General features: G+C 46.2%; 2 protein-coding genes across 2 annotated transcripts in view; both read right to left on the reverse strand.

Annotated features, from left to right (window-relative positions):
- LOC310825827 (uncharacterized protein) overlaps positions 1-15,986 on the reverse strand; it is a 168,978-nt gene extending 152,992 nt beyond the window's left edge. The window contains exons 1-8 of the mRNA XM_083699648.1: positions 15,882-15,986; positions 15,289-15,438; positions 10,921-11,115; positions 10,239-10,378; positions 8,744-8,867; positions 7,072-7,215; positions 4,987-5,177; positions 4,135-4,278 (exon numbers count right to left, since the gene is read on the reverse strand). Of these exons, the coding sequence (XP_083555774.1) occupies positions 4,135-4,278; positions 4,987-5,177; positions 7,072-7,215; positions 8,744-8,867; positions 10,239-10,378; positions 10,921-11,080 (903 nt within the window). The 5' untranslated portion in view covers positions 11,081-11,115; positions 15,289-15,438; positions 15,882-15,986. The remainder of the gene's footprint in view (positions 1-4,134; positions 4,279-4,986; positions 5,178-7,071; positions 7,216-8,743; positions 8,868-10,238; positions 10,379-10,920; positions 11,116-15,288; positions 15,439-15,881) is intronic.
- Positions 15,987-17,257: 1,271 nt separating this feature from the next.
- The window catches only part of LOC310825844 (collagen alpha-1(VII) chain-like), a gene marked incomplete at its 3' end in the record, with an annotated part of 31,268 nt that continues 27,962 nt past the window's right edge, over positions 17,258-20,563 (reverse strand). Inside the window, exons 12-14 of the mRNA XM_083699666.1 lie at positions 19,468-19,587; positions 18,200-18,358; positions 17,258-17,268 (exon numbers count right to left, since the gene is read on the reverse strand). Of these exons, the coding sequence (XP_083555792.1) occupies positions 17,258-17,268; positions 18,200-18,358; positions 19,468-19,587 (290 nt within the window). The remainder of the gene's footprint in view (positions 17,269-18,199; positions 18,359-19,467; positions 19,588-20,563) is intronic.

A 20,563-nucleotide genomic window follows, 5' to 3' on the forward strand; every position in this document is an offset into this window, starting at 1 on the left:
CTGTAAGACAGAGCTATTCCACCTGGCCTTTAATTTGAATTCATCCTGATCTTTTATTTCCCTTCCCATCCCTTCCCCTCCCCTTTTATGAAGATCACCCGCTCTGAGACCCCACAGCTAATTCTCCCCTGGCCTTCTCGCTGGCCCAAGTGGGACTAATTCAGCCAGCTAGCCCTGGGGATTATCTAATGCTTATTAGATGGACTTCCCCTAAATTGATTTCTGAACTTTGAATTTTATTGTTATTCATGTTTTTATACTGTATTTTATGCTGCTTTTACAATTAAGTGTTTTAAATTTGTTGTTAGTCTGGTTTTTGAACCGGGAAGAGTGGGGTATAAATAAAAAAAAGATTTATTTATTATTTATTTATGGCTTCAGTGAGCGCCCGGAAGGGTATTTAGGAGCACTTGTTTCCCCAGATCAGTTTAAGAACAGCTGGGTGATCTCATATGTAATGTTACAGTTACAGTATCCTAAATGTTTCTAGTCCAGAGTCTTAATTCATAATCTGCATTCTGTAAACAGGCTATTTGTTTAGCCTCTGGTGCTTCCAAACCTTGTGAACCCAGAACAAAAAAAACCCACAACCCAAAAAACCCTGATCAGGTTATAATACTTGCCTTCTCTCCTTTCTGCGCCTGCAAACAGAGAACAATTATTATTGTTGTTGTTATTATTAGGCCTTTATTTTATTCCACCCTTCAACCAAAAAAAGGCTCCCAGAGAGGCTTTCAAGTATTAATGAGAGGACAGACTCTGACTTCAGGTTTGCAGCATAAGAGACGCAACACAAAAGGAAAGGGAACTAGGAGGGAAGAGGAGGAAATCGACCTCAGGAACTAATTCTTGGTTACAGAGATCTGGAGTGGAAATATTTGAAGAGAAGCATTAGACCCCAGGCCCAATCCCCTACATTTACGTTACAGCAATTGTTCCACTGGCATAGCAATGATTTATTTCCCCCCTCCGTATAATTAGGATTGCTTTGCCCGCCTCTCCCTCATTATTTTGGTCTTGTGCATTTTAATCCGTAGGCAGCTGCCTGTATCTACACTTTATCGCCATTTCCCAACTTGCTTCATGCAACTGCATATTCTTCTTTCCAATTTCCCTGCAATTACATCTCGGACGAACCTCCCTCTCTCCGTCCCATTTCTTAGAATATGCCCTTTCATCTCCCGAGACAGACGGATGCCAACAACTGAATTGCCTCTTCATCGTAATTGGTATCAGTCTTTGTCCTTCTCCCAGCCCGTCCAATTTTCCTTTCTATTCAACTCCTTTCACCTATTCTGTTTTTCGCTACCAGTTTTGCAAACGTCTCTGTTGCTCACGCAGTTTTCCATTCTGCCCATGCGGCGCTTAATAAGTGTGTCTTCCTCGTTCCCTTTTTTCAGGGGTCATCTTATTCCCATCCGGGGGGAAGCGGCAGGTATAAATAAATAAATATAGAATGATAATTTTTCTTCCCGCACCATTCCTCATCTCATAAAAACGTCACTTTCACTGTATACAACCGGCTTTAAATTTCTGCTCTAGGTGGGTTGGTGTTGCTTTCTAGATATTTCAGTCCTGATTTGTGGAGATGGCTCATTTGACTAGCAAACTCAGAGGAAATTCGAAGCAAAAATTTGCGGAAAAATGGGATGGTTATAGAAGATATGTCCAAAAATGCAATAATAATTTTGACCCTGTGCTAGTGTTCAAGTGACAAAGGAAGTAAAAGGAGGTGGACAACAATTAAGGATTTATTACGTTTTCTGAATGTATTAGAAAATGTATATAGAAAGGTTTATTGTTTTGTGTACATTCAATTGTAAGATAAACTATATGCGAAGGGACCTGACAGGAAGTCAAAATTGAAGAAAATATTTTGTAAGATAAAAGGGGGGAGGATATTTATTTTCACTATTATCACTATTTGTGTGTGTGTGTGTGTTTGTGAGGGTGTGTGTTTTGTATGGAATGTTTGGGAGGAAATAGGACGGTAAATAACAAATAACAAACAAAATATTGATGTATGTAATTTTTATTTCTAAATTATATTTTGTGGTGGTATGGTTGTAATGTTTTTTGTAACATAAAATCATTCAATAAAAATTATTTTAAAAAAAATAGATATTTCAATCCTGGCACATGCAAGTCATGCATGTTTGAGTGCACTTTAGGGGAAAGGATATTTTTCGGCACATTTGACACAAAGGACGAACTCCCCCCACCCCACCATCCCACTGTGGTCCAGGGTGTGATGGCCTGAGATTCAGACTCAGAGGCTGAACCTGAGGAATCCCAGCCTGCACAGGATTCCCCGCCTCCAGGACCAGCTGAGCCGGGGCTGGGGCCTGAGCCTGAAGGGTCCTCACCTGTGCTGGATCCTCAGGTGCAGGCACCAGCTGAGTCAGCTCTGGCCCCTGAGGTGATGGAGGACCCATTGCCTGCAGGTGCTCCACTCTCAGCCCCGTCAGGGAAAGAGGAGGTTGCCTCTGGGTCCGGTAACCCTCCAGCCTCTCCGGAGCTACAGAGGCTCAGGGCAGAGAGGCGGAGGGAACTAAGTTCTCACAGAAGGAGGGCTCGCCTCCAGGCCAGGAGAGGCGAGTCACCTGTGGACCGAGGCCGCCCTATGCCTCGGGGCAGATAAAAGCCAGCCAGCCCCAGTCCCAGGTTGCGGGAGCAACGCTTTTGCTAGCCTGTTCCTGCCTGCACCCTGTCCTGCTCTTCTGGACAGCTGACTCCACCCGACTCCCCGCCTTGGAGCCAGCTACAGCCTTGATGGACAGCCTCCATACTGCACCATTGACCTTGGACTGGACTTGGACCTCACCTCTCAGTTAGCCCCCGGGACCAGCACACAGAGCATCACTCAGGTGGTCCGCGGCCAGAGCTGTCTTAAGCATATGTGGCGCCGGGATGCAAAGATCCGCCCGGTGCCCCCTCCCAGGTTGCCCAGTCCCAGGTGCGCAGGAGGGTGGGGCCGGCCGGCCACCTCAGTGTCTCACTGGCTCAGTCGCCCTCGAACTCATGGCGCAGAGCCGCCCGCAACAGAAGAGCCTGCTGTGGCGCTCCGACCGACAGGCAGGCTCTACCCCGGACTAAACTCTCAGGCCCCGAACTCTCGGCCTGGCGCCCTTGGGAGCACAGCGCCCAGGTGCCCTACACCCCTAGCGCCTATGGGTAAGACGGCCCTGGAGAATGCAGATTATGCTCTTAATGTTGTGTGTTGTGCAAGGAAGGTGTGTGTGGGATGGGCCCCAAGTAACAAGAGGGTGGGCAGGGAAGAGAGGAAGCGATTTAAAAGGAGCGGCTTGATTATTTATGTAGACAAAGATTAAATGTAAAGCATTGGTTGTGTTTAGAATAGATTTATGAAAGATTTAGAAAACTTATTGATCATAATATTTGTATGAGATTGTATGGGGAAAATACGGAATAACAGATACAATCTTGTTTAAAATGTATATAGGAAGTGCGGTGTAAGCGATGGAATTCAATCAATGAAATTTTATTACTGAGATATTTGTAGAATAAATTTGGAAGAAATTCTTCCAACTTTTCTTCTTCTTTTTCTTTTTCTCCTTGTGTTTTCTTTTTCTTTTTTCTTTTCTTCTTTTCTTTTTTGTTCTTTTTTTATATGTGTGTGCTTATCTGAAGTGTGTATGTATGTATGTATGTATGTATGTATGTGTTTGCAATGTTTTGCTTGTGTTTTGTAATAATTATGCTAAATAAAATTATAAAATTATAAAAAAGAAAAAAGAAACAAGAAGGTGGGCAGGGAAGAGAGGAAGTAATTTAAAAGAAGTGGATTAGCACAAAAGACAGAGTGAGAGGAAGTGCCAGAGAGGACTAACATTCATATTGATTTTCAATATATAGATATTGCATCATCATTGCTTCTTTTAACATCTTATTTATTAGAATTCCACGGAATACAACAAAATGCATGCAACCCAGACTTAAAGGAAGCAAGAAAAATTCAAATTCAAAACCATGCAGCGTCTAGCACAGTGCATTGCAATTGCTACAACAGGCAGCCAAGCTCCCTGTCATCTCCCCTGAGCAATTTTCACGTGGTCCTTGGGTTGGGGGGTGGGGTGGGGTGGAGTGAAGGGACATCCTGCTGTATTGAATCACTGGCTGGCTTACTTTTGAGCACCGTGGGTCACAGGGTCCTTGCGGGGTCTGAACCGTCAGGGGAACTGAAGAGGAACTGGACACGGGTACCACCCTCTTTGCATCCACAAGCCCTTCCACCTTGTTCATCTCCTTGCTAGAAATCTGAGCACAAAGGATGTTGGGTTAGGCTGGCCAAAGGCAGTTGAGGTACAACCTCTTCCTTTTATTTTAATATCTTTGTTGGTTTAAAATACAAAGATACAAACATACACAACATACAACGAAGGTAAGTATTTCAGATTTAAATACAAAAAAGAAAGAAAAGAAAAGAAAAGGGGGGAAGAAAATTTTTGTAACAGACAAAAAAATGATATAAAGGGGGGGAAAGACCAAAGTTTTATGCGACATTATATCTATCAAATAATCTTTTTTTTTTTGTGCAAAAAACTTCCAATCTTTCTCGTTATACTTTTTCTGTTGTCATGGTATTATCGCACAGTTTGTTTTGTATCCTTTTTCATACATCCTACTATAATGTTTGTATCATTTATCTATTATTGGCAAGTATCGTTCTAATTCTGCTAAGATGGTATCATTTTTGCAAAATAATCTTATATATTCCTTAAATATTTTTCCATTCTCCGTATGTTTTCTGGTTTAAAACTCCCCTGACTTTTCCCGTCAGCTTTGCCAGTTGGAAATACTCTATCATAAGTGTCTGCCACATTTGCCAAATTCCCTCCTTCTGCGCAAACAGAAGGTACCTGTTCCCCACCTCCTTTTCGGATCTGGTCAACCTATCCTTTAAAAGACCTCCAGAGGAAATGCAAGACGAAGAACTAGATGCTGATCAAGGAAAAAGACCCTCACCCCACTTTCCTGTGGCTTGGCAACAACTTGCTGGGACCCAGAGCAAATGGTTTCTATGAGCTCCTTGAGGATCAGTGGGAGGTCGTCAAAAGTGCTGGCGTAGAACAGGTTGTTCAAGTTCCGATGCAACAAGACTCTTTTCAGTTCTTCCGGGTCAGCCCCCGAAATGCCCACAGCGATCACACGGATCCCTGGAGAGGGAGGAAAGATTATGATGAGTCGCAGGGGGTAGCCTGAGCCCCACTTGTCATTCCTGGATCCAGCCCGGATTCAACTTTTAATATTGTGCTGGAAGCCGCCCAGAGTAGCTGGGGAAACCCAGCCAGATGGGTGGGGTATAAATAATAAATTATTATTATTATTATTATTGGACTCTTTGCCAGGGGGCAAGGGTGAGCTAGAAGCTGGAAGAAAGAAGCAGCCTGGGCAGCTAAGAGACAGAGCAATGTCTGATTTCTACTGAATCCAAGGCTGCTGCTAAAGGAGAGGCAGGACATTATAGGCTCAGGTGGTAAAAAGGTAAAGGTAAAGGACCCCTGACAGTTAAGTCCAGTCATGAATGACTCTGGGGTTGCAGCGCTCATCTCACTTTACTGACCAAGGGAGCCAGTGTTTGTCCGCAGACAGTTTTTCCGGGTCATGTGGCCAGCATGACTAAGCCGCTTCTGGCGAACCAGAGCAGCACACGGAAACGCCGTTTACCTTCCCGCCGGAGTGGTACTTATTTATCTACTTGCACTTTGACGTGCTTTTGAACTGCTAGGTTGGCAGGAGCTGGGACCGAGCAACAGGAGCTCACCCCGTCGTGGGGATTCGAACCACCGACCTTCCGATTGGCAAGCCCAAGAGGCTCAGTGGTTTAGACCACAGCGCCACCCGTGTCCCAGGCTCAGGTGGTATATATGTGTAAATAAGCCCTATATCACAGAGATGCCACAGTCTTTGCTATGCCTCATTCGGAAGGAAACACAATCCCTGGGTAACCACCCCTGGAATATTGCACTGCTTGGAGATTGGGGTGACATGCAACAATACTTATTGAATTGTAACCAAGGAATCTGTCCACCTTAAATGTACACATTACAAAACCTCCTTGAAGCACCCATGGACAAGGTATAGGGAACTTGTATTGACAGTGGGATCACCAGAGACAGTAGCAGAGCAACCACTTTGCATGCTAAAAGTTCCAGATTCAGCCCTGTGGTATCTCCGGGCAAAGCTATAAAAGTTTCAAAGTTTGTTTAAAAATATCAAGCTTTCAAAATACTTTTTTAAAAATTGTAGGTTTGATTTTTATATGATTTGAGGTGAAATCAGAGTATTTTCGCCGAAGAATTGATGCTTTTGAATGATGGTGCTGGAGGAGACTCTAGAGAGTCCCATGGATTGCAAGAAGACCAAACCTCTCCATTCTGAAGGAAATCAGCCCTGAATGCTCACTGGAAGGACAGCTCCTAAAGACTTTGGCCACCTCGTGAGAAGAGAAGACTCCCTGGAAAAGACCCTGATGTTGGGAAAGATGGAGGGCACAAGGAGAAGGGGACGACAGAGGACGAGATGGTTGGACAGTTTTCTCGAAGCTACGAACATGAGTTTAACCAAACTGTGGGAGGCCGTGGAAGACAGGAGTGCCTGGCGTGCTCTGGTCCAGGGGGTCACGAAGAGTCGGACGTGACTAAATGACTAAACAACAACAAAAGGTTTGATTTTTCTCCTCTTTTTTTTTAAATTGTAAATCAGTCTACATCATAGGTCTCCAGCTATTTTCGGACTACCACTCCCATCATCCCTAGCTAGGAGGCTCAATGGTTGGGGATGATGGGAACTGTAGTCCCAAAACAGCTGGAGACACATGTTTTGGGCAATCCTGGTCTACACTGACTGGCAATGGCTCTCCAGGGATTCAGGCACGGGACAAACCCAGCCTTACCTGAAGATGACGGGGATCAAATTTAGGACCTTCTACATGCCAAGCAGATGCTCAAGAGCTCCACGCACTGAGCTAAGGTGCTTCATCTTCCAGCTGGGGAAGACTCCACTTATGGGAAGCCCAGAGTCCAGATTGTCTCAGATCCACAGCTTTACCTATAAGGTGGGCCACTTTGGCTGGGGGCACAACATCGTCCTGAGATGGCCCATCCGTCAGCAGCACCAGGGTGCGGGACACAGAGGGTCTCATGCCCTTGAAGGCTTGGAATATCTCTTTCAAGACGTAGCCGATGGCCCTACCTGTGAGAAAGCACAGAAAAGGGGCAGAGAGTGTTACAGTGACATGCAAGCAAGCATATATCCCTGTCTGAGGGGACTTGAGAGGGTGCAAGAACAGGTCTGAGTCCCTGAAGCCCTGTTTAATTCTCTAAGAAACCTGTTCTTTCTTTGGAAATGTGCCAAATCCCTATTTCTTTTCCTGCTTGGAAGCAAGAGAAGGCCGCAGCCTCCCAGGGTTTGTTTTCAAAATGAAATGCAATCTCTAAACTTCGCACGGCGTTTTGAAAGACGCTTTGCAGGCACCAACAACCAGCTGATTGGCAGTGCCTGCAAAGCCCCTTTTGGCTCAGCCACAGTTTTACCTGCCCCACATCAGACACGAGGGCAGTTATAGGGCAAGTGGGTGTGGCCAAAATGGATTGGTGGGACTGTTTAGGCCCGGGGTCCCCTGTTGGTGATGTAATGCTTTTTTTCTACTCATAACTGACTTTCCCGAAGAGGGAAGATATCAGCTCACTAAATATGTTCCCCTTCAAGGAGAAAAAACAGTTCAGAGGGGGCAATTTTGGTCTGGTAGGAGAAGGGGACAAGCAACCTCTGTCAGTATATGGAAACATCACAGCTGCAGACAGCCAGATTGTTGACATCACATGATGCGCCTATCTGGGGGAAAGAAGAATTTCCCAGGAAGTTCACAGGCTGGAAAAGTCTCTGTGAAGAGTGTAATTTGAAACCTTCCATGTGCGCATGCTCAGGAAGTTTGTCAGACTTGCTGGAAGAACTGAATTGAAAGGACGTGTTTTTCTCTAGTGCTGTAGACAGAAATAAAAGAATGTAAATAGACGTTTCTGTCTGTCTCCTTTTCCCTGCTAGGGAAGAAGCAGGAAAAGGGGGTGTGCATTTTTACCCACTCTTGGGAAAATGTCCCCTATCAATATCTCCCTGGTCTGTCCGGGAAGTCAGCCAGAGGAGGTTACCGGTAAGCAAGCTCCGGGAACTGTGAGAGGGGCCAGCCTCTGTGGAGGGGGCTTGCAAACCCAGTCAATGTTTGTTTTTCCTCTGGACCAGGGTTAGACTTTAGAGGTTGCTTAGAGTAGTGATCTAGTGATCTTGGAGTGAAAGTTCCTTGGGCACTTTGTGGGTGGGAGTATTATAATTAACCTGTGTTTTTGCTTTCATTTGAACTTTCAGGAGGGGTGGTGGTCATCAATTCAACCAGGTAACATTATTATTATTATTATTATTATTATTATTATTATTATTATTATTATTATTATTTTGTATGCCATCCTTCATTCACAGATCTCAGGGTGGTTTACAACATAAACGTACAAAATACCGTATTTTTCGCTCTATAACACGCCCCCGACCACAACACACACATAGTTTTTAGAGGAGGAAAATCCGTAGGCATGCCATCCGTAGGCATTCCCTCCATAACACGCACAGACATTTCCCCTTACTTTCTCGGAGGAAAAAAGTGAGTGTTATGGTGCAAAAAATACGGTAATTTTTTAACAAAGAAAACACTGAACGATGCAATACTCGCCGGTTTTTGTGTTTCCGCCAGCATAGCGGAGTCTCTTGAGAGCTTTCAAAACACCATTCCGGTCCCTATAACGGTTAAAGTGGAATTCCGTCCTGGGCTCCTCGCTGTACTGAGCTACAGCAATCTAGCACGAGAAGGTGAAAGAAGCATCTGAGTTTAGCCAGAAAACAAAGAGCAGAAGGAAAAACCATTCTGATTGCAAGCATTCCCATTTCGCCAGCAGAGCCAGCCAAAGTCAGCTAAGCAGCGGTTCCTAAAATTGCCCGTACATTTGCTCATCCCAGCAACTAACAGTGCAACCCCCCCCCCCCCAAAAAAAACACACACAAGCAGACAATGGCAGGGCAGGATCCATAGCCACAAAATTTTGTATTGTTTTTCCTTAAACACTTTTTCAAACAACACATTAATTAACATATAAACTTTTTTGCTCCGCCGAGCTTACGACTTCCCTCCTTCCCTTCAACTGGTATCCCATATCAAATCCAATCGTGCATTCTAACTCTTTACAATATTGTAGGATTTACTTCAGTCCTGCTAGTGTCTTCAATTTTTTACAGTTATCATTTAAATATACAATAAATTTATTCCAGTCTCTCTGGAATTTCTGATCGTCCTGGTCTCGGATCCTGCAAGTCAGTTTGGCCAACTCAGCAAAATCCATCATCTTCGCCTCCCATTCCACAATAGTGGGTATTTATTGTCATTTCCATTTTTGGGTCAACAAAGTCCTCGCGGCAGCTGTCGTGTACAGAAATAGTCTTTGATCTATCTTCATAATCTCACTTCCCATCAAGCCTAGCAAAAAGGCTTCTGGCTTTTTGGGAAATGTATATCTAAGCATCTTCTTTAGTTCATTGTAGATCGATTCTCAAAATGTTTTTACTTTATCACAAGTCCACCACTAATAATAATAATAATAATAATAATAATAATAATAATAATATTAATAATATTTGTACCCCGCCATTTCCTGCCTCCACCCAGAACACCCACATTCCAGAGCTTTGCATGGGCTGCCACTACCAGAAAGTCCACTTATAGTCCTTCTGCACCCCGTATTTTCGGTGGGACCTCTGCGCGGAAAGAGTGATGCTTGTGTAACTTCACGGGTGAGATTAGGGCCCTGTAGGACTGGACATCTTTCCGCAGGGCCTGCAAGACAGACCTGTTCTGCCTGGCCTTTGGTTTGGACTCAGTCTGACCCTTATGTTTCCCTCCCCTTATGGTTTTGATTTTTCAGCTATTTTAAAATGAGGCTGCATTTTAAATTGCATCTTAACCTGTATTTTAAATTGGTTTCCCCACCCCCTCTCTTTTTCCCCTATTATGTTTTTTACTGTGATTTTATTGGTGTTAGCTGCCCTGAGCCCAGCTCTGGCCAGGGAGGGCAGGGTATTAATTAAATTTTAATTTTAATTTTATTGTTGTTGTTGTTGTTGTTATTGTTGTTGTTAGTGACCTGTGCAAACATCTGCATCATGGAACCTTTTACCTGTGTACCTTCAGGCCCAATTCTGGGGAAATAAGAGACGATGCGGAAGAGGAAGTCCTTTATTTTGGCAAAGTTACTTTGGCCGATGCTTGATGATTCATCCACCAGAAAGGCAATGTCTGCTTTGGATTTGCTGCAGACTGGGAGTGAGAAAGGAAGACAGAGGCCTCTGTCAGTCACAGACCATGTCCATAAGCCCCCCTCCTCCCTGCCCCATTTTTAAAAATGTAGTAACCATGCTCTGTAGACGATTGGGGAAGTGGGTTAGTAACCCCATGGTTCCTAGCCAATCTGAGCTATGCACGTAAGTTTCTACTGTGAACAGAAACAATGAGTTTCTCAGTGGCCAAAGCTTATACACCTGATCAAAGCATGGCCAGGCCCTTTAACATTGGGATCACTATGGTTGCCTGGACACACCCTTTAGGAAAATAGCAGGACATGTTTTGTGGTGGCCCCATCATTATGAACGGCCTTCCTAGAGCTCAAATCCACAATCCTTCATGAAATGCTTCCAGGTATTTATTTTACAACCATTCAAGGTCTCACTGTTGTGAGTTCCGACCGATTCTCAAGTTTGTTTATTTTATTATCTTCATAAGCCTCCTAGGGTGGACTTGAAGATGGGCCGTACACTCATTTTAAACATAAATTAAGAAGCAGTTCAGAGTCTCAAGCTCACCTGGGCCAGGGGAGGTAGCTGGCGGTGCTGTTGCCTTAGGGATCCTTGCTATGTGTGCAGAGGTGGTTCTTGGCCTGAGAGAGGTGGCTGCTGGAGGGGTGGATTGTCTTGAACTCAATGGCAGGAATCTAGTTGTAATAGGTTTTGCAGATGGAACCATTGGAAGGGGAACGGAGAAGTTCCCACGAGATCCTGCTGCAGACAAACAATGCGAAAAGGAAATGTAAGCAGTAGCATTCTGGAACAAACCACTTCTGGGCGCAAGGAAGGGATCATATTTTGGAATGTGCCACTGGGTGGCGCTGTGGGTTAAACCACAGAGCCTAGGACTTGCCGATTAGAAGGTCAGCAGTTTGAATCCCCGCGACGGGGTGAGCTGCCGTTGCTCAGTCCCTGCTCCTGCCAACCTAGCGGTTGGAAAGCACATCAAAGTGCAAGTAGATAAATAGGTACCGCTCTGGTGGGAAGGTAAACGGTGTTTCCGTGTGCCGCTCTGGTTCGCCAGAAGCGGTTTAGTCATGCTGGCCACATGACCCAGAAGCTGTACGCCGGCTCCCTTGGCCAATAAAGCGAGATGAGCGCCGCAACCCCAGAGTCAGCCACGACTGGACCTAATGGTCAGGGGTCCCTTTACCTTTTTACTGAGTAAAAAGTGAGAGGGGGCTCTTTCTGCTTGCTTTCCCCTCTGGTCCTGATCCCATGAAGAGGAACTGAAACTCCACAAGTCCCAGAGAGATGGGTGTTCATGTTAGAATCCCTGCTCCGTGATTGCAGTCATGGGATTGTTGTCTTTCACATGACAGTATGTGTTTTGACTCTACAAAGTGGGAAGTGACGGAGACAGGATGTTTGTGTTACTGTGTCCCTTGAAGTGGGACATTGTCCTTTGTTCTCTCTCTCTTTGCTGTCTGATGCTAGAGAGAGAGGGAGCCATGTTGCAGTGCTCCGTGTGTGTTTATATGTAAATAAAGATTAGCCAAAATGCTGAGTTGCTGAGGTCTGTCATGCAAGGTGCGCAAACTCTGTGGATCCCTCAGTGTGCCGGTGTCGGTTGGCATCGGTTGCTGTGATGTTTGGGTTGAAGAAAGCTTTTGAAACTCCTGAACGAAAGACCAGGAGGGAGGGAACATGCCAGTCGGGCATGTGTCTCTGCCAGGGTCTTACTCGAGTGTACGCTGAACTCCTGAGCTGGCTGAGCATCATTTTAAGCAGCCCCTCTCTGGAGCCAGCCCTTTTGCGCCACTCACCTTCCCTCTCCCACCACTGCCCGGGTGCTCCTGTGGACCAGAGAGTGGAGCGGATGAGCTCGCACTGCTAAGTTTGTGTTACTGTGTCCCTTGAAGTGGGACTATTATCCTTTTTTCTCTCTCTCTTTGCTGTCTGATGCTAGAGAGAGAGGGAGCCATGTTGCAGTGTTCCGTGTGTGTTTATATGTAAATAAAGATTAGCCAAAATGCTGAGTTGCTGAGGTCTGTTACGCAAGTTGCGCAAACTCTGCGGACCCCTAAGTGTGCCAGTGTTGGTTGGCATCCGTCGCTATGATGTTTGGGCAGAAGAAAGCTTTTGAAGCTCCAAAACGATCAACCAGGAGGGAGAGAACATGCCAGTCAGGCGTGTGTCTCTGCCAGGGTCCTACTCGAGTGTAGGCTGAACTCCTGACAGTTCACTGCCTTGAGGTTCAGAGAACAATGTCCTTGGGGAAAAAGCTGTCAAACATACAAACGAGCCTCCTTCATGCCATCTTCAAATATCTCAAGGAACAAGCTTGTTTTTCTCCTGCTCTGGAGGTTAGGACTCGAACCAATGGCTTCAAGTTTTACAAGAAAGCACATTCCAACTAGAAGCACGGAAAAACGTTCTGACAGCAAGAGCTGCTCAACAGTGGAACAGTCTCCGTTGTGAGATTGTGGACTCTCCTCCCTTGGAGGTTTTTAAGCAGAGGTTGGGCGGCCATCTGTCAGGGGTGCTTTAGCTGATATTCCTGTATTGCAGGGGGTTGGACTAGATGACCCTCGGGGTCCCTTCCAACTCTACAATTTCTATGACTCTATGCCGTTTAGTTCAGGTCCACTCATAGTTCAGTCATGGGGCACCTGCTTTGCAACCAGAAGGCCCCACGTCCAGTTCTTGCTTGTGGGTTTCCCACGGCCATCTGTTTGGCCACTGTGAGAACAGGGTGCTGGACTAGATGGGCCATTGGCCTCATCCAGCCAGCCTCTTCATATGCTCTTATGTACAGTCTCTGTCATCTCCAGCCGAAGGGTTGAAATGCTGGGAGGCAGTGACTTGCCCATCACCCCTAGCTAGGAAAATGCAACCTGTGCCGCTGATAGTAGTACGACTCATGCAGCACGTTGGCGACTAATATGCACACAATAATTTACCAAAATGATTATACATTCTTTATCAATCTTCTGAGAAAAATACAGAACCTCATGCAAAGCCACAGAGACTTGTGAACTACTCAACCTGTGATGGCCTGGGATTCGGACTCGGAGGCTGAACCTGAGGAATCCCAGCCTGCACAGGAGTCCCCGCCTCCAGGACCAGCTGAGCCGGGGCTGGGGCCTGAGCCTGAAGGGTCCTCACCTGTGCTGGATCCTCAGGTGCAGGCACCAGCTGAGTCTGCTCTGGCCCCTGAGGGGATGGAGGACCCATTGCCTGCAGGTGCTCCACTCTCAGCCCCGTCAGGGGAAGAGGAGGTTGCCTCTGGGTCCGGTAACCCTCCAGCCTCTCCTGAGCTGCAGAGGCTCAGGGCAGAGAGGCGGAGGGAACTAAGTTCCTGCAGGAGGAGGGCTCGCCTCCAGGCCAGGAGAGGCGAGTCACCTGTGGACCAGGGCCACCCTATGCCTTGAGGCAGATAAAAGCCAGTCAGCCCCAGTCCCAGGTTGTGGGAGCAACATTGTTGGTAGTCTGTTCCTGTCTGCACCCTGTCCTGCTCTTCTGCCAGAGTTCCTGACCCCACCCGACTCCCTGCCTTGGACCCAGCTTCAGCCTTGACGGATAGCCTCCATACCGCAAACTCGACCTCGGAATGGACTCAGACCTCGCCGCACAGTTAACCCTCAGGACCAGCACACAACGTAAGATGAACTTATAATGTCTGATTTCAATGCTTTTTCAAGTGCTTAACCCAGTCTTTTGTTTTCTTTATCTTTTTAGGTAAGTTCATGAAGGTACCAACAAAGGGTAAGTTCGGTGTTGTTCCCAATACCGAGAGATGCTAGTGAAGTTGTAGATGGATGTTGATGAAGTTGTAGAGACAGGGTGCCAGCGTTTTGCACCTGTTTCGCCCTGGCGGTCCAAGTAGTCAAGAGGATGCTGTTCGCCCCTGATGGGGCCCTTTTACTGGGGCTGGCAGGTAGCACACTCCCAAGGTAGTTTTCTGGGCTTCTTCAGTGGTCTAATCTCAAATCCTTGATGCGTATATTGATATTCAATTTCATAGTGTACTATTTCTTGGGGACGTGGGTGCCACTGTGGCACTGAGCCTAGGACTTGCCGATCAGAAGGTCAGCGGTTCAAATCCCCACAACAGGGTGAGCTCCTGTTGCTCTGTCCCAGCTCCTGCCAACCTAGCAGTTTGAAAGCATGTCAAAGTGCAAGTAGATAAATAGGTACCGCTCTGGCGGGAAGGTAAACGGTGTTTCCGTGTGCTGCTCTGGTCCGCCAGAAGTGGCTTAATCATGCTGGCCACATGACCCGGAAGCTGTATGCCAGTTCCTTCGGACAATAAAGCGAGATGAGCGCCGCAACCCCAGAGTCGGTCACGACTGGACCTAATGGTCAGGGGTCCCTTTTCCCTTACCTTTACTATTTCTTGGCTTAAGCTTAAGAGACTGATTTGCAGTCTACAACTTCACGAACATCCATCTACAACTTCACTAGCATCTCTCGGTATTGTGAACAACACCGAACTTACCCTTTGTTGGTATCTTCATGAACTTACCTAAAAAGATAAAGAAAACAAAAGACTGAGTTAAGCACTTGAAAAATCCATTGAAATCAGACATTAAAAGTTCATCTTAGGTTGGGTAGTTTGCAAGTCTCTGTGGCTTTGCATAAGGTATTGTATTTTTCTCAGAAGATTGATAAAGAATACATAATCATCACCCCTAGCTAGCAGGACCAGTGGTCAGGGATGATGGGAATTGTAGTCTCAAAACAGCTAGAGACCCATGTTTACGAAACCCTGCTATAGAGAGACACAAGGCGATTTATAGTAAGCTCGGCTCTTGCACAATTTGCTGTGTGGCAGCTAGCCAAGAATGCAAGACTAGCCCATGACTTAATGTTTACTACCTTAGCCACGGCAAAATAATTCACTGCCCCAGCTCAGCAATGTTCCCTTGCGAACCCTGCAGTTACCGGTGCCTTGAGTAAGGGTCACGACTCTTCCATCAGAGGCTCCAAACACAGCACAAATCCCAATGGTGTACTGGGTATCAGGCAGCAAATTTTCCAAACGGTAATCAAGCACTCCGCTGTCTAGGAGATGGCTCTGAGCAGTGTCTTTCTCTGAAACAGAAATACCAACAGCCAAGTTTGCTTTCCTCCTTGCAAAACAGCTAGTTGCTGTTGTTATTATTCATCAGTATCCATGGCCCTTTCCCAGAGCTTACAATCTGAGGCTCTAACTACATGTGAGACCCTATCTGCCTGCAGACTGTCTTGCCAGAGTGGTGCATGCTCTAGTTATCTCACGCTTGGACTACTGCAATGTGCTCGACGTGAACAAAGATAAATTTTAGATTTGTTCCCCTGCCCACTTTAGCCTTTGGCTCCACCCCCTGCTGTCATGTGGCCCCTGGAAGGTCACCCAGAAAGGAATGTGGCCCTCAGGTTTCCCACCCCTGAACTAAGTTATCTCATATGGTCACACTTTGCACGAAACACCCTTAGGCTTTTTGTTACAGAGGGTATTTTACGTGGACTAATGCCAGGGACGGACGTCAACATACCTAGCTCGGTTCCAGATGGTTTCCAGACAATCTTATATTTGTTGGCTGCAGGCACAGCGCTCCAGGACAGAGAGATGGAGGTGCTCGTGGAAGAGGTTGCCTTGAAATGAGTCACATAACCCAGAGGAGCTACCAAGAAAAGGGGTATATTAATAGGGTCCAGTACCAGATTTACGTATGAGCTAAACAAGCTACAGCTTAGGGCCCCACTCTCTTGGGGGCCCCCAAAAAATATAAAGGGGAAAAAACCTGGATGTACATTTCCAAACTATAAGATAAAAAACAAGTAAAATAAAACCTACATACAGCAACACTGTTTTGTGTTGTGTAGGCTCCTGTGATATAAGTGGAGCTGTGAGTTAAACCACAGAGCCTAGGGCTTGCCGATCAAAAGGTCGGCGGTTTGAATCCCTGCGACGGGGTGAGCTCCTGTTGCTCGGTCCCTGCTCCTGCCAACCTAGCAGTTCGAAAGCATGTCAAAGTGCAAGTAGATAAATAGGTACTGCTCTGGCAGGAAGGTAAAGGGTGTTTCCGTGCGCTGCTCTGGTTCGTCAGAAGCGGCGTAGTCATGCTGGCCACATGACCCAGAAGCTGTACGCCGGAACCAATAAAGCGAGATGAGCACCGCAACCCCAGAGTCGGCCATGACTGGACCTAATGGTCGGGGGTCCCTTTACCTTTACCTTTAGGCTCCTATGATATAAGTAATGGGCCCCGCCTGCTAGCCTGCTCCCTGCAATATCACTGGTTTGCTCATTTCTATATATAGAGTGCCTACATTCTGCATGGACTGATTGCATGGCAACATGTGCAAATGGCTTGAGATACTTATTAGGCCCATAAATTACCACATAGCATATATGCAACACAAAAAACAGTGACCATTTGTTGTTGACAAAGGACAGCTGGATATATAAAGGGCCCCATTACCTTCAGTAATTTAGGGCCTCGTCAAACCTAAAACCGACCCTGATAGGGTCTGTCATTTTAGGGGGTGAAACTCAAATTTTGCAAACTTCTTCAGCAAGAGGCCTTAAAAATATGCTTTTGGGTGTGAGGAATTCAAACCTGCTATTATTTCTTGTGACTGGACAACGTTTACCTTCTGAAAATGCCAGGCAATGCTTAATCATCATCATCATCATTATAATAGTAATAATAGAACTGCAAGTATCTGGCACTCGTTTTAAATGATTGCAATTTTACACACACCTAATATTCCAAGCAAAACAAAATCATATTAGTTGGAAAAAAATATCTTTGGAATAACCAAGCCATGTTGCAATTTTTTAGCATCCCACCTTTTTTGGAATTTGGAAGATGCAAAATGCAACACTCCCTTGTGTGTTAAACATTAGCTAGTGGAGGAAGGTTTCTTAAGAGGAACCTGAATGGAAGGGAGGGCAGGGGCAGCAAAATCTCAAGCTCTCAAGAAGTCGGTTTGGAATGATATTGTATGCAGAAGTACTTTTGGGGGGGGGGGAGGAAGCAGGCGGGTGTGGAGGACTCCCTGGTCCTGAATGGGGTAACTGTGCCCCTGAAGGACCAGGTGCGCAGCCTGGGAGTCATTCTGGACTCACAGCTGTCCATGGAGGCACAGGTCAAGTCCGTGTCCAGGGCAGCTGTTTACCAGCTCCATTTGGCACGCAGGCTGAGACCCTTCCTGCCCGCAGACTGTCTCGCCAGAGTGGTTTTCTCTCGCTTCAACTACTGCAATGCGCTCTATGTGGGGCTACCTTTGAAGGTGACCCGGAAACTACAACTAATCCAGAATGCGGCAGCTAGACTGGTGACTGGGAGCGGCCGCTGAGACCATATAACACCGGTCTTGAAAGACTTACATTGGCTCCCAGTACGTTTCCGAGCACAATTTAAAGTGTTGGTCCTGACCTTTTAAGCCCTAAACGGCCTCGGTCCAGTATACCTGAAGGAGCGTCTCCACCCCCATCGTTCAGCCCGGACACTGAGGTCCTGCTCCAAGGGCCTTCTGGTGGTTCCCTCATTGCGAGAAGCAAAGCTACAGGGAACCAGGCAGAGGGCCTTCTCGGTGGTGGCACCCACCCTGTGGAACGCCCTCCCATCAGATGTCAAAGAGAAAAACAACTACCAGACTTTTAGAAGACATCTGAAGGCAGCCCTGTTTAGGAAAGCTTTTAATGTTTGACGTACTATTGTATTTTAATATTATGTTGGAAGCCGCCAGAGTGGCTGGGGAAACCCAGCCAAATGGGCGGGGTATAAATATTATTATTATTATTATTATGCATGGTGGAGGGGAGGTCCAGTTCTTTTTTTGTCTGCGATGCAAATATACTCACAGGTCCTTGCAGTAATGGTGATCCCCGGACCCTCTACCGAACCAAAAAGGACATACAGCGAAATCACATATTCCGTGTTATCAGCCAAATTTTGCAGGCGGTAAGCCGTATGGGAGCTGTTCAGAGCAAGCTGCCGGGGTCGGTCTCTTCCGAAGAATTCTTGGAACGCACAGAAACAGGTAAAAGACAGAGAGCAGAATCCTCAGTGTGTGTGTTTTACATAGTTTTCGTTTATTTATAAAACTTATTTCCATGCCACCAGCCCTCAGGGCGATGTGCAGTGTTGAAACGTAAAACACCATTAAAAAAAATTTTAAATACAGATAATCATGTAGGAGGCTGACTAATAAAAAAAAGGAAATTAAAACAGCTCCGTAGACCTGTCAGCATTTTTAAAAGTCGCCATAAGATGCCTGCAAGTCAAAAGTGAGGGTGCCACAGCGTGGGAAGGATTAAACAAAATTATTTTAGTTCAGGCCACTTGGAATAGCTGAATAGCTCAACCAGTACAGCTTGAGACTCTTAATCTCATGGCTGTGGGTTTGAGCTCCAACTTGGGCAAAAAAATCCTTCATTTCAGGGGGTTGGACTAGATGACCCTAGGGGTCCCCTCCAATTCTACAGTTCTATCGTTCTACAAAATAGCAGTCCTCTTCCAGATGATATCAGTGATCAGGCTGGGATATAATGGCTCAGGAGGTCCTTAAGCTATCCTGGACCCAAGTTGTGCAGGGTTTCGTATATCAAAACAAGAGCCTTCAGCCTGTGCCCTGCCAATGGTTTAGCAAAGGTTCCACATGCTGTCGTGGGACGCGGATGGCGCTGTGGGTTAAACCACAGAGCCTAGGACTTGCCAATCAGAAGGTCGTGGTTCGAATCCCCATGACTGGGTGAGCTCCTGTTGCTCGGTCCTTGCTCCTGCCAACCTAGCAGTTCGAAAGCACGTCAAAGTGCAAGTAGATAAATAGGTACCACTGTGGAGGGCACAAGGTGCTTCAGGTTAAGAATGGTTTCAGGTTAATAACAGACCTCCAGAACAAATTAAGTTCTTAACCCGAGGTACCACTGTATATTCCACACAAAAAACAGCGACAATTTGTTGTTGACAAAGGACAGCTGGACATATCAAGGGCCCCATTACCTTCAGCAGCTTAGGGCCTCATCAAACCTAAATCCGGCCCTGAGCCTAGCCACTGCATTCTGCACCAGCCGTACCCTCCAGATCAGCTCCCACAGATCAGAGCACTTTGCTGTGACGGTTCTCTTACCTGGCGTTGGGCCCCACGTCACCCGGTACCCAGTCGCCCCGTGCACCGCGTTCCAGGAAACCAGCACAGAACTGATGGTGACCTCGGTTGCTTTCAAAATCTGCACGGCGCTGGACGACACTGCGATGAACATTGAACAGGCAAGAGAAAGTGGAAAGGTCAGGATGCGGTTCCAACATGTTGGATCGAGGAGATGCTCATTCTGGGGGGAGGGATGCAGGAACATCCCGCTGCTTCTCCAAAACTGGGTCTATTATTTTGCAAATGAATGTTCACAGAGGATTGTGGGCACTAGGAAAGCACCCAACTGGGCTGCCACCTCCTCCTCTCCCCTGGTAACAGGCCTGCACAGCCAAAGCAACCAGCCTCATTCTTTTCTTGCAGGCATTGCTTGCAAGAGAGGCTTATCCTTCATGCAGGCAATGCTTGCATAATGCAGGCTTCTTCTTCCTGTCTCCACCAGTTGTTGAGGAGGAAGTGCCAAGCAGAGGGCGCCAGATGTTGGCAAGCGCCAAGCAGAGGCCTGGCAGTGGCCCTTGAACTCTGGTTCCCAGGTGCTGAACAACCACAGGCACCTGTAAATCGTATGGAAGGGATTCTTACAGCTGGGCAGAACAAGCCACCTTTCACTCATGTGCTGTCAAAATGACGTCATTTTGTCGGCGGGACGTTGCTGGAACTACTCTTGGGTTGGGACAACTGGCTGAAATGTTTTAAAATGTTTAAACAGTTCCAATTTGGGTTCCTCTGTTTTGTTTTTGTGGGGCTGATTTGTGGGATAAATGTTTAGTTGGGGTTGGTAGGTATTTTAATTTGGGTATAACTGCAAACTGTTTATTATTGCTATTATTGTTATTGGTTTCTGTTGATTTATTGGCTTGTTTGTTGCTTGTATAGGGGAGAGATAGATAGATAGATAGATAGATAGATAGATAGATAGATAGATAGATAGATAGATGATAGATAGATAGATAGATGATAGATAGATATAGATAGATAGATGATAGATAGATATAGATAGATAGATAGATGATAGATAGATAGATAGATAGATAGATAGATGATAGACAGATAGATGATAGATAAATAGATAGAT

Source organism: Podarcis gaigeae, assembly GCF_964106915.1.
Source record: "Podarcis gaigeae genome assembly, chromosome: 10".
NCBI lineage: Eukaryota > Metazoa > Chordata > Lepidosauria > Squamata > Lacertidae > Podarcis > Podarcis gaigeae.